This window comes from Ostrinia furnacalis, unplaced genomic scaffold (genome assembly GCF_004193835.3).
Source record: "Ostrinia furnacalis isolate ACB-3 unplaced genomic scaffold, ASM419383v2 OfSCF0067, whole genome shotgun sequence".
Classification (NCBI taxonomy): Eukaryota; Metazoa; Arthropoda; class Insecta; order Lepidoptera; family Crambidae; genus Ostrinia; species Ostrinia furnacalis.
In genome coordinates, this window is record NW_021130306.1 from 485,644 (window position 1) to 499,306 (window position 13,663).

General features: G+C 35.7%; 2 protein-coding genes across 2 annotated transcripts; one reads left to right on the top strand and one right to left on the bottom strand.

Annotated features, from left to right (window-relative positions):
- Nucleotides 1-2,297: 2,297 nt before the first annotated feature.
- LOC114363892 (uncharacterized) lies at nucleotides 2,298-8,954 on the top strand. Its single transcript, XM_028319806.1, has 6 exons — nucleotides 2,298-2,391; nucleotides 2,864-3,069; nucleotides 5,593-5,728; nucleotides 7,158-7,288; nucleotides 8,233-8,392; nucleotides 8,759-8,954. The coding sequence occupies exons 1-6, from the start codon at nucleotides 2,346-2,348 to the stop codon at nucleotides 8,848-8,850; spliced, it is 771 nt and encodes a 256-aa protein (XP_028175607.1). The 5' UTR covers nucleotides 2,298-2,345; the 3' UTR covers nucleotides 8,851-8,954.
- Nucleotides 8,955-9,382: 428 nt separating this feature from the next.
- On the bottom strand, nucleotides 9,383-12,261 carry Vps4 (vacuolar protein sorting 4). The gene is made up of 2 exons (XM_028316200.1): nucleotides 12,136-12,261; nucleotides 9,383-11,585 (listed from the first exon to the last, which is right to left on the bottom strand). Exon 2 carries the CDS (start codon nucleotides 11,571-11,573, stop codon nucleotides 10,251-10,253), a length of 1,323 nt encoding a protein of 440 aa, XP_028172001.1. The 5' UTR covers nucleotides 11,574-11,585; nucleotides 12,136-12,261; the 3' UTR covers nucleotides 9,383-10,250.
- Nucleotides 12,262-13,663: the final 1,402 nt, after the last annotated feature.

The following is a 13,663-nucleotide window of genomic DNA, read 5'->3' on the forward strand; positions in this document are numbered from 1 at the left end:
TAAAAACAATGTTGACCGGCAAAAAATACTCCATATTTATTTTCTACCACAGACAAGATAGACTTTTTTTTTTTTATCATAGATATTATTGGCATTGAGTTTATAGTGAATTAGTAAATTAAACAGAAGATATTAGGATATTTTCACAAACAATAAGGCTTTTAATTAAAATTAATCGGCAGTTAAAGTCGCTGGTAATTATTATTACTGACCATTATTGTTTAATGCTGAATTCATATACTTTAATGGTAATAAAATATCTTGAAATTTAATATTCAGTATGGTACGTTTCATAAAATGTGAGCTTTTTCATTTGTTATGGTGTGTGTCTGTGTACGTACGATACTATTTTTTTTTAAACTTAATTCAACAACAACATACAATTCACCGTAAACGTACTGGTTTGAAATGTTTGAAATTCTTCTGTTAAAAATGTTAAAAATCATCTGTTTCTTTAAAAGAAAGTTTTTTTTTAAATGACCATATCATGTGTTTCACACATTATATTACTCATATTATCATCTAAAAACTATGTATTTTATGCAGTTAGACACCCAACGAGGTCGTTACCTCGAGTTCAAAGAAAATTCTCGAGGTCAATAAATTCAAGATGAAGTTCTTTTTCCACTGTGCAGGAGATTTCCATTTGCACCGACACGTATGAAAATACAAATGAAACCTTTTATGGGTCTTTTTTTTTTAATTTAAATTGGAAGCTCAAATAAATGACAATAGAGTGACCTATATTTCCAATATTTATATTTTTAGAAGACATAATATTATCACGTCATGATTGCATGTCATAATATTCTGCGCTCTTAATTGATTGGTGAGAAGAATATTCCTTTCTGAGTTTGAATAAACTTTTATGAAATCTCTTCTTTAAGCACTTTTAATAAGACCGTAGTTTCTTTCTACAACCAATTTTTGAAGTTGACTAACATATAACAAAATAGCCTGATGCTCAGGATCTGTCACCTTGCTTGTGTGCCGTTAGTCTGTAGTTTAAACGACTAATTTTTAAAACCCACCTTTGTTTTTGATATGGTTACTCGTATTTCCTGTAAACAGGAAACCAACCTTATATTATTTGAATTAGCGTAGCTGCTTACTGAATCTGCTATTTTTCCTCGCTATCACCATTAATTTCATAAGGTAAGTTTTTCGTGATCATGAGTAGAAACCTTGAAAATTAAGCAATTGTTTTAAAAGTATATTTGTCGACCACAATGGGACACGCACTACACGTAAACCATTAGCAAAATTACGTATTTATTAATGCTCCTAATCTCCTTCTTACCTTTGGTGTAACACAAGCGAACCAGCAGAGTGAGGGACATACATCTGAAGTTAAGCCAAGTAAAGTAGCTGGGCCAACTAACCGCAAAGTAAAAGCGATTAACTGAACTTTTCATTTGGGTTTTGCTATTTTTAACATAACCCTTTTGTAAAACACTCGTATCTTTCCTGACATACAGAAAATAATAAGTCTCAAATGCAACGTTCATTGTGTTACACACGAGTTAGCGTTACCAAAAAGATACATAACTATACTAAAAGTCATATAGTAGGCATGTCCCATTAAAATCACTTAATCGAATATGTAATTGAATACTTACTTAATTTTTAATTAATTAAACGTCAAAAAAGTTAATGAATTTCGAAGTCGAAATAAACATGTTAATTAATAAAGATATAATTAAGTCTCGTTAACTTGTAGGTACCTTAATTTATGGTTTACAATATACACACCTACACCGCCGATGAAAGTAAGGTATAATTAATTAAGCAACTTTAATAACTCTTTGCGGTAAGTGAAACATGACTTTCTTACACGTGTTCAAAATTAATTATTTATCGACGCCTTTATCCTTGATTCAGTTGTTATTTACAGTTTTTCAATTACAGTTTCCTCGTAAAATAATATTAATAATTTTAATATAATTTTTAATGGACTTCAAGAAATCATAGACATTCAATTCAGCGCTATACCTGTAATAATACTAAAGAATAATTAAGACCAGCACGCACGTAGCACTAAAACTGAAGTAGTAAATTGTGAGATCTATTACGATACTAACTACAACTACTGTTTTCGTTAAAAATATTATCCCGTCCGAAAGTTAGTGCGCTGCAATATTCGTAGATCTCGTAGCGGCGATTCGTAGCAAAGCATCGTAGCAACAGTTGCACTCCACCCGCGCTACGCTACGCGCGCTACCAGCGGGCTCTCCGAACTTTTCTCATTATTGCTTACGCGCTAAGTTTGTAACATTGATGGTTTTATGTTACCGTTGTAACAATGACGCGAGTTGGTTGTAAGTTAGTGAGTGGTTAATGTGAAAATGAAGCGGATCGCTGTTGTTTGGTATTTTATCAGCTATTTTAAAGGTAGTGGTTTTTGTTGAAAATTAATAACTTACCATAACAGTTAAGTTTGATTAGAAAGAAAGAAGAAAGAAAAAAAAGATTAAGATTGTAAATGATAAAAAGCGCCAACAGAAATTAATTTCAGTGAGGTGGATTAGAAAAGTAATATGTATTGGGAATGAATAACATTGTGAGTTGAAAATGACAATAATGGTATGGTATTTCTATTTATACCAATTTGCAATGTTCATATAATAGCATCTTTACATCTTTACATTAGTAGATTATTATTATCTATTGATATTAATTTAATTAAAAAAACTATCGATAACTAATTGAAAATTCAAAAGGAAACTTAAACATTTAATTATTATTATTTTAAACAAAGTCCATCATAATACAAAAGAATCGGTTGCACATGAACAACACCAAACGTGTACCTACTTATCTAGGCTAATCTCTCAACATGACCATTGGAAAAAAATGTTCGCAGTTTCCATCTGCCTTCGAGTGATCGGAGTATCAGTGCCACCATTCAAGCAGAGAGGCGAAGCGGCCACATTGACCTGCGACTATGAGCTAGAAGGCGGCAAGCTCTACTCCGTCAAGTGGTACCGGGATCATGAGGAGTTCTACCGGTTCATGCCGAAGTTACGCCCGCCACAACGAGCACATAGCTTGGACGGAGTCACAGTCGATGTAAGAGTTTTNTTAGCCTAAACTAAGTTTTACCGGTTCATACCGAAGCTACGCCCGCCACAACGAGCACATAGCTTGGACGGAGTCACAGTCGATGTAAGAGTTTTTTACTTAGCCTAAACTAAGTTCTACCGGTTCATACCGAAGCTACGCCCTCCACAACGAGCACATAGCTTGGACGGAGTCACAGGCGATGTAAGAGTTGTTTACTTAGCCTAAACTAAGTTTTACCGGTTCATGCCAAAGTTACCCCCGCCACAACGAGCACATAGCTTGGACGGAGTCACGGTCGATGTAAATTTTTTACTTGGGTTGTGTTGCACCACCTAACTTTTACGATAACCAGTGTTTTTTGTATAGAGTTTGACATATTTTTGACGTTTGTTAAAGTTAAAGTAAGATAGTGCAGCAGCAGTCCGTTGGGGCAGGAAAGTTTTCGAGTGGCGACCACGGGCTGGAAGACGTAGCGTGGGCAGGCCTCCTACTAGGTGGACCGACGATCTGGTAAAGGTCGCGGGAAGAGCCTGGATGCGGGCAGCGCAGGACCGTTCATTATGGAAAACCTTGGGGCAGGCCTTTGTCCAGCAGTGGACGTCATTTGGCTGAAACGACGAAGATAACGCAACCCAGCCTTAGTCTTTATGTCGAAACTACACCTACCACAGAGAGCACATAGCTTGGATGGAGTCACAGTCGATGTGAGAGCCTTCTTTACTTAGCCGAAAGTCTATCACTCAGCTGAGCGAAAGTATCTTATATTCGTTAAAGTGCTTATGCTTAGTGATGACTGAAAAAGGCCTTTAAAAATCGTAACAATGGCAATATAATAATCATATTAATTTTATTTTTCTGACTTATGGGACGGTCTAAACCATGTTTGCATAATATTTTACCAACTCAAAAGATAACTACATTACCAACATCGTCTTTATAACTAAAAAGAACTGGACTGGATTTATGTATATCTATTTATTTACCACACAAACTGGAAGGCACAGCTCAGTGTTATAATATTATTACAGCCAATAAAAAGACAGACATTATTTTGGCATGTCTGTGAAGACAAAACATATTTTTACCTACCTTATAGGCTCATAGACATTTTTCGCCTCATCGTGNTCAGCCTAAACTAAGTTTTACCGGTTCATGCCAAAGTTACCCCCGCCACAACGAGCACATAACTTGGACGGAGTCACAGTCGATGTAAGAGTTTTTTACTTAGCCTAAACTAAGTTCTACCGGTTCATGCCGAAGCTACGCCCGCCACAACGAGCACATAGCTTGGACGGAGTCACGGTCGATGTAAGAGTTTTTTACTTTGCCTAAACTGAATTCTACCGGTTCATGCCGAAGCTTGGACGGAGTCACAGTCGATGTAAGAGTTTTTATTTAGGTTGAGTTGCACCACCTAACTTTTACGATAACCGGTGTTTTTTGTATAGAGTTTGACAGATTCTAGCTGTTTGTTAAAGTTAAAGTAAGATAGTGCAAACCCAGCCTTAGTCTTTATGCCGAAATTACGCCTGCCCCAGAGAGCACATACTCGTAGCTTGGGGTCGCAGTCAATGTGAGAGATTTTTTACTTAGAATCTATCTATCACTGCTGAGCGAAAGTATCCTACATTCGTCAAAGCGCTTTCAAAAAGTTGCAAATTTTGTGAGAAAAAGATAGTGATAACTGAAAAGGGCCTTTAAAAATCGTAACAATGGCAATATAATAATCATATTAATTTTATTTTTCTGACTTATGGGACGATTGTAAACCATGTTTATTTAATATTTTCATATTTTGCCAACTCAGAAGATAACTACATTACCAACATCGTCTTTAACTAAGTACAAAGAACTGGACTGGATTTATGTATATCTATTTATTTACCACACAAACTGGAAGGTACAGCTCAAAGTGTTATAATATTATTACAGCCAATAAAAAGACAGACATTATTTTGGCATGTCTGAGAAGACAAAACATATTTTTACCTACCTTATAGGCTCTAGACATTTTTCGCTTCATCGTGTCATAAGAACAGTCATAAAATATCAACCGTATTGGCTTTTCAGACCCGCTTTTTTACCGATCATCAATTTTAATGACATTATTTGTGGCTTGCTGAAGCTTTGTAAGATAAGATAGCAGTAACAATATCTTTGTAGTTATTTTTATTACAACTCATATCTATCGGCAATGAATGAGACTCCGTTACTGTCTTAAAAATTTTAATGTTAAAATGACTCTCTGTGAATATAAATAAGTCACAGGTAATTAATACATTTTAGTAGGAACTTTTATTTTGAAAATGAGAATTCAACACAGTACCTCCGGATCGAGAGTCAAAACACTTTTACTACTACCACGAAAGCATCGACAGTATTGTGTAAATTAAATCATTTTTATTTATTTTCATTCAAGTTTATTTAGATATTAAAAACTATTAATGAGACATTATGAGTTACATGTAACGCGAAAGTTTAAAATCTTATATTAGAAACCTTATTCATTAAACGTTTTTTATTCTGCAGCTGGATAAGTCAAGCGCCCGCCGCGTTCACCTGAAGGACTTAAGCCTGAAATCCCGGGGCCTGTACCGGTGCGAAGTGTCAAAGGAGGCGCCATCGTTCCATTCAGCCCAGGCCGAGGCTTTCATGGAAGTTTATTGTAAGTATAAACTATTACTTTTGGTAACTTATTATAAACTTAATTACTAAGTAGTATAAACAGTTGTACCTAAATAAACTTAAAAATAGAAAAGTTGTGGCCGAATGGGTTTTGTTATGTTTTTAATGTTTTTAGGGTTCCGTACCTCAAAAGGAAAAAACGGAACCCTTATAGGATCACTTTGTTGTCCGTCCGTCCGTCTGTCAAGACCCTTTTTCTCAGGAACGCGTGGAGGTATGAAGCTGAAATTTATATCAATTACTCAGGTCTACTGTCCCTTGAAGCTGTGAAAAAATCAAACTTCTAAGCCAACGCAATCAAAAGATACAGCCGATTATGTCGATATTTTCAACAAATTTTCGACACTCGCAAAGGAATCAAAACCTACAGGATACTTCCCGTAAACTCAGAATCTTGAAATTTGGCATGAAGCATTTTCATATAATGCAAAATAGGAAAAATTGCGAAAATCTCATTTTTTTTAGTTATATAATATAATATAAATATTTTAATAAAATGAAACTTACTACCTTATTTCTCACGAACGAATAAAGGTATCAAATTGAAATTTATACCAAATACCTAGGTCTATTGTTCCTTTAAGCAGTGAAAAAATCAAACTCCTAAGTTAACGCGATCAAAAGATACAGCAGTTTATACCGACACCTTAGACGAATTTCCGTCACACGCTAGGGAATCAAAACCTACAAGGTACTTCCCGTGAACTCAGAATCTTGAAATTCGGCACGAAGCAACGTTATATAGTACAGATAAAGGAAAAATTGCGAAAATGATAAATTTGAAGTTACATAAAATATTAAAATATTTTAATAATTATAAACTTACTACCTACCCTTTTTCACATGAACGCGTAGAGATATTAAAGTTGAAATTCATATCAAACACTTCTTAAATGTAATAAAACTGTGAAAAATTCTAAATCAACGCAAAAATTCAAAACGCTGAGCCTAACCTAACCTAACCTACCTATAATCATACCGCATATTTTGAAATTCGCCACTACTCGCAACGGAATCAAAACGTAAAGACTACTACGATATCTAGTAAGTAATTTGATTTAATACGTCATAAATTGTAAACCGCTACGTTTGTACGACGGAACCCTCGGTGTGCGAGTCCGACTCGCACTTGGCCGGTTTTTTTTTTTCATTAAAAAATTAACCCTACTGAAAGTCGTTGCTGTCGAAAAATCTAAAAAGGTAACTTAATACAAGCCGTTTCTTTGTTTTGCGTAAGTTGTGTTAAGCTTTATCTCATTACGTTATACTTCACAGCTTAGGTAAATTATGTGATCGTGTGTACACTGTACAAGTACAATGCCCTTATAGTTGTTTTACCCACTATTTTATTTTATATCATTATTATCAAAAAAACCTTCCTCCTACCAAGAATGACCGTTTAATTCCAGACATCCCCCGCGAAGGCCCTCGTATCAGCGGGCACGAGCGGGCGTACGCGCCGCACGAGCCACTCAACGTGAATTGCTCCTCAAGCTCATTCCCGGCCCCCGACCTACAGTGGCACGTAGACGGACAAAAGGTTTGTTATTGCTTTCGATAATATTTCCACGACTCAAGTGTTGCGCTGCACACATAAAATCTAAAATTGGAAATCGCTAGCGGTCGACACTCGCACGGGCAACTAGCTTATCGAGTGTAGAGCAAAGCCAAACGTTCCAGAATGAACCAAAAATGCGGACATCGTCTTACGAAATAACTCTGTGTGCCATGATTGGTATCTCTACTGATAAAGTACCTAGTTAGTGTTGCTTAAATTCAATTAAAAGTCTGCTTGTAAAAACATTCAAAAATCCAAAAATATACTTTACTCCTACCATTGACTCCTACCTAGTTACTTCTGCACAGGGATTTGTTCATATCAAAGTAGGTACCTACATGCTGGCAGTATGAGCGAGCCACTAGAATTCAATTGCTCTTATAGCTCATTCCCGATCCCAGACCTACAGTGGCACGTAGGTAGACGGACAAAAGGATTGTTATTGCTTTCGATAATATTTCCAAAACTCGAGTGCCGAGGACGCCGCACAAGTTAAATTCGGAATTGAAAATGGTCGTGAGACGTCCAAATTGATGCTTAATTTTTGAGCATGCACTAGAAAAATATTAGAACCGCTTTCGGCTATCAATAGATTGTTTAACTTCTACCATTTCTACGGATTTCAAATTGTCTAGATAGAGCTACAGATAAATATAGCGATAAGTCCGCCTAAATTGTACCTTCTCATTTGTTTTAATATTCTTGTTTTGTTTGGTGTACTTACAAGTACTATACTGTAAATCATTTATTCATTCTTCGGCAACATATGGAACGATCCTGAAGATTAACTGACACGTTAAACTAATCATGAGCTACTACAGAATACACACACAACACAAGTACCCACCTATTTAAACAACAAACTTAGGTCTTTTTCGCGTCAAGATGGATAGAGCATTTCATATTCAATTGTTTTGTTCTTCCAGGTTACAGAGCCATCCTGGTTGATACCATACGGTGCGCGACCAGCACCACAGGGTTTGCTAGTAGCTACCCTCGGCCTGCAAGCTCCAGCGAAGCCGCTGATGCAGCTCCGATGTGTCGCTACCCTCGGCACGCACCAGAGAGAAAGAACCGTTGTTATAGGTCAGTAAAGTTCTCATACTTACATACTCTTTGATATCATCCGAGGAACGCGGGTTCGAACCTCGCTGACGCTCGACTATTGTGGTGAACCCACTCGTGACACAAGCGTATTAGCTTAGTACGAGGGACTAAGGTAGCGAATAATCAAGCTAGGAACACAACTCTAGCTCTTGAACCTCCTTGAATAAAATTGGGAATCGTTATCTTGAGAATCACTGAGGTTGTGGAGCAGTAGGTATGTCATTTCCCTGTGAAAAATTTCAACACGTAACATTAAAACACTTAGATTTTTTTTTATATTAGATTAAGAAAATTATTACACAAATGTAAATCACGAACTACAACTAAGTATCTTATCTGTTTCAGAAACAAACTCTTCGAGCGTAATGAAGGCGTTCGTTCTATTTCCCCTGATACCAGTATTCGTCAACATTAAAATTTTCGATAAGATATTGTGATAATAAAATTGTTTTAATATGTAAGTGTTAAAATATGCCAAAATGTAAATAAAATTCATTTGTTTTATCTATTCTTTAAAATTATCCAACCTAATGAAGATTACAATTATGAAGAAGTATTAAAACTAAAAGATAAGAAAATAACGTCGTATCATTTGCTCCCTGAACAAGTTATGGTGTCAAAACAAAGACCAATTTAAATATTTGAAACATATTTAATCGCTTATTCAACAATATAAACAATAGACAAAAATACGCTTTATACTAATTTTGAAACCTAAAAATACCTAAGAATGTTAGAGATTATTATAGTACCTATTATTTTTAAGTGAATTGCAATTTATTGTTTATAGTCTGAATTTAAAAGCCAGATAAATATATTACACATTATACATATTTCTTGTTTAAAAAAAGATACGTAAAACTTGTGAAAGTAAATATCGAACATTATCACAATGAATAATCACGAAAAATATTTTCAACATGATGAACAATTAATTCCTAACAATAAATTTTAGTTTATCTACAACTAGAATTATTAGGTAGACAGATTCGTAATAGGTGCAAAGATATTTTAACACATACAAACCCTGTTACCTAATCATGGGAAGTATTGGGTATTCTATTTTATCCCATCCTATAGAACACCTATTTGCTTAAACATCGAATATTTAAAATTTGAAGCAAACTAGAGGCCTTAAAATACATTTATGGCCACAAGGTATGTGTGGAGTGAGCTTTGAATGTAAGAAATTTGTATGAGACATCTCTCAATTTGCACAGGCACAGGCCAGTGTCTTAGCTTCACAGAATTCAAAATCAACACATACAAAGCAATCTCCATGCATAACTTGTGGATTTGTAAATATATGTTTGTTTACATTAATAATTAAAATCATGAAATCCAAATCATCAGACCTGTATTAACATTCATGTACAATTAGACAAAATATTAATATACCTACCTAAGTACACAATATATTTTATTCAATTTACTAACAGTATATTTATTGAAATCCACAGACTAAACATTAAGATTTATATTAAAGGCAAATTGGTGTTACTTTCACAATAGGATGGTGTGGAACTAGCAAAAGCATCAACTAGTAAAATATACCTACCAACATAATCTGTTTAACTTCAAATACATACATAATTCATAAAAATAATGAGACGCAGAAGGATTTTTCAAGCCTTAGATGTTACAATTAAATAAAAAGATGTGCTTGTTAACATTAAAAGAGTGCAGTAACAAAATATTAAGTTACCATTTAAATATTTCTTATAAAAATAAAATTCCACTGCTGATGCAACATATTGTTAGGCACTGTGCTTAAAAACAGTTCTAATACATCAAAACCTATAAGTAATTTAAAGTAAAAGCGGACAATTCTTTTTTTTTAACCTTCCTGACCGAAATCATCCATGAACTTCCTGAGCTTTATCATATCTTCGTCATTAACAGTTGGCTTAGATGTTGCCAATGATCGCATCACGTCAGACACAGTGACAGGTGGTTCTCCTAATTTGTCGCTTGGAACTTCCATCCAGGTCATTTCAATAGCTCCTGGATCTCCGGGTGAGCAGGGAGTCAGAAGATCATTGACAATCACATCAGGATCAGTGGGGCTAGGCCCAGTAATCTTCTTGAAGTGGGTTGCGGACTGTACCTTACGGACAGGTTGCATCAATGCATCACGGACAACAATACTTATATCAGCACCAGAATATCCTTCTGTTTTTGCAGCCAATACTTTTAAATCCTGCTCCGTCAACTGGTGACGTGTGTTACCTAAATGTAATTTGAACATATCCAGCCGAGCATGTTCTTCGGGCAATGCAATGTAAATACGCTTCTCAAATCGTCTCCTAATAGCAGCATCAAGGACCCACGGTATGTTGGTGGCTCCAAGCACCAAAACACCATCCATGTCATTTCCTACACCCTGCATTTGTACAAGAAACTCAGTTTTGATTCTTCTGGCAGATTCAGACTCATTATCTGATCGGGAAGAGCAGAGGGAATCAACTTCATCAATGAAGATGATACTTGGCTTGTGGTGACGAGCCATTTCGAACAAGTTTTTCACCAGTTTCTCAGACTCGCCAAGCCATTTGGACACAAGATCAGATGAAGACACTGAGAAGAAAGTAGAATTATTAGCTTCAGTAGCTACTGCTTTTGCTAAGTATGATTTACCAGTACCAGGCGGTCCGAATAGCAGAATTCCCTTCCAGGGTATACGTTTGCCAGTGAACAAGTGAGGGAACTTAATGGGTAAGATAACAGCTTCTTTCAACGCTTCTTTGGCAGCCTCTAACCCAGCAACATCACTCCACTTAACATGAGGTTTTTCCACCACAATAGCACCTTCCAGCTTCCCTTGCAATTTCTTCTTCTCTGGGTCATCAGAATCGCTGTCACTGTCACTTTTTTTATCTTCACTCTTCGAATTAGACTCTCCATCCTTAACTGGTTTCTTCTTCTTGTCCTTCTTGAGGTATTCTTTCAGTTTCTCAGCTCTGTCCAAATATTGTAAACACTTTGCCCGAATGCTCTCTTTAGCTCTCTCCCCTTGGGCCTCATATTTGACAGCATGTAAAAAGTATTCCACGCCGTGTTCATACAACCGCAAAGCTTCTTCATAATTCTTATTTTTGTCTTCCTCTGTTGCTTTCGTTACAAGGTCGATAGCCTTTTGCAATGTATTTGATGATGTCATCTTTATTTATTTCTGTGAAAATGTAATGTGTATTTGTTAGTAAACAATCTCACAAGTAAATTCTTACTTCATATAATGATTTTACCATAAATATTGACTGTGTCAAATTACTGAAGTTGATAAAGAAATAGTATTTCTAGGGATTAATTAGGATCATCTTGTTGCCACAAACAGGTCACCTCTGATAATGATTTTAGAATATGCACTGTTACTATTACAAGACTATTTCAGTAATTAAAAAGTTTTGACCGAATTAGGTTCAAGCAGAAGGTATACAGAGGATTCAATACAAGGTAAGAGGAAAAACATGAGTCACGTAAACGTACAAGTAGTATGTATTTTATCAAGAAGCAAAACCCAGTCAATGTTCAGTAACCTATTATATTTATTACATTATTAAACAAATTTAAGAGGGCCTGTTGGCATTAAATTAGTCTTGTAAATGGACTAATTAGTCATTATTGCGCTGGGCTACGATTGACAATACGAAACTGCCCAGTGAGATCACTTAATAATATGAGTGCGTATTTACCGATTAACGGAACTAAAACGATCTACCTACCTTTATGAAACAACCAAATATGTGAAAATGCGTTTGCAAATCACAGAAATTCACTACACAAACTTATTTTTTGAAGAAAAAAGAAAATTACATCTCAGTGGGCGAATCGTTGTTTGTCACACTGATTGACATATTTGACATTTTGAAAACCGGAAAACGGTGCTGCCATAGAAAAAAATGTATTTAAGTTCGATTCAATTTCGCTATTCATTCAAATAGATTTCCTACTCGAATATATCGAATTCATCCAAATTCATCGCTGAAACATTTAATTTTTCTCTTTTGGCGACAAGTTTGCCGAGTTTTGCTGTGTACAAATGAACAAGTAAGCGTTTACCTTAAAATACTTTTGGAGTTCTATGACAGTTCTAGTTATCTGTGGCACACACAGATAAGGATAGATGCAGCATGTGTCAAAAATTGTATGAAGCCGAGCGTGCCACTTTTTAAACGTCATTAGTGTCATTTTAGCGAATTTTAGTGATTGCCGCAACGTAAAAGTAATCGTATCATCGTACTGCATTTGCAAAGTCATCGAATGATATCGTGTGACTCGATTCGAAAATTAATTAATTTCGATAAAACTGATAATTTGTTAAATACGAAACCAAAAACATCTTTATTTACCTTTTTAAAATAAATTAATTCTTACAAATCGTCAAATCTCGTTATTTTTTTTACCCTACCAGCGTTTCAAGACATAAATTTGTCAAGTGCATGAATACATGCATCAGTGTGTGTCTTATTGTTATGAGTAAGTACGGTTCCTTGGGATCGGTATGAGTGCACCACATACAGGGACCATGGTTTTAACTCTTAAGAGTACATCGTAGGATATGTATTAAAAACAATGCTACTTTACACTTCTTCTACTGCTACTTTATTCTAATTAATTATTTGTTACTTGTGCTGTTAATTACAATTCTCAATCCGTAAATAATTTCTTCTTTCTACCGTGTTCGTACTACTGTCCTCGTAAAATCATCGTATCCGATTGTTGTAATCGGATTACATGAACATCACTCGACCATGTATGTCCATTTGGACATATCGGAATGGCACGCTTTGACGATCAACTTGCTGTATCTACTCTAATCCATATCTGTGGGGGCAGATATAGTTCCAAAATAACTGGACTGTCCTGTCGATGACATTGACAGTGGGGCGCCACCGTCAATACCGGATCGCTGGTTCAGATTTTTGCCATGTTGGAAACCATATAGTTGAACGATGGTAGCGCCCCCCTGTCATTGAGTTTGGTGGGACATTTCAGCGTGGGTTATAACCGCGTGCAAGACTAAAAATTGATGTAAGTAGGGATTAAGCACGCTCAAGCTAAACGTTATTTCACTTACCGCACAAAACTCTCCGTAGACATGACACGACACAACATAGTTAGAAATCAAGCTTTACGTCAGCTGACATCCGGTATGTAATGTCAAGTGTCAAAATCACAGATTAAAGAGTGAGTATGTGTCAAAATACATCGATTTGTCACGCAACCACAGATAAGGATAGATGCAGCATG

Excerpts from the sequence above, each read along its gene's own strand:
- LOC114363892 (XM_028319806.1), top strand. The coding sequence starts at position 2,346 with ATGAAGCGGATCGCTGTTGTTTGGTATTTTATCAGCTATTTTAAAG. Across the intron at positions 2,392-2,863 it reads TTTTATCAGCTATTTTAAAG|TTTCCATCTGCCTTCGAGTG; the intron begins GTAGTGGTTTTT and ends AAATGTTCGCAG. Across the intron at positions 8,393-8,758 it reads AGAAAGAACCGTTGTTATAG|AAACAAACTCTTCGAGCGTA; the intron begins GTCAGTAAAGTT and ends TATCTGTTTCAG.
- Vps4 (XM_028316200.1), bottom strand. The coding sequence starts at position 11,573 with ATGACATCATCAAATACATTGCAAAAGGCTATCGACCTTGTAACGAAA.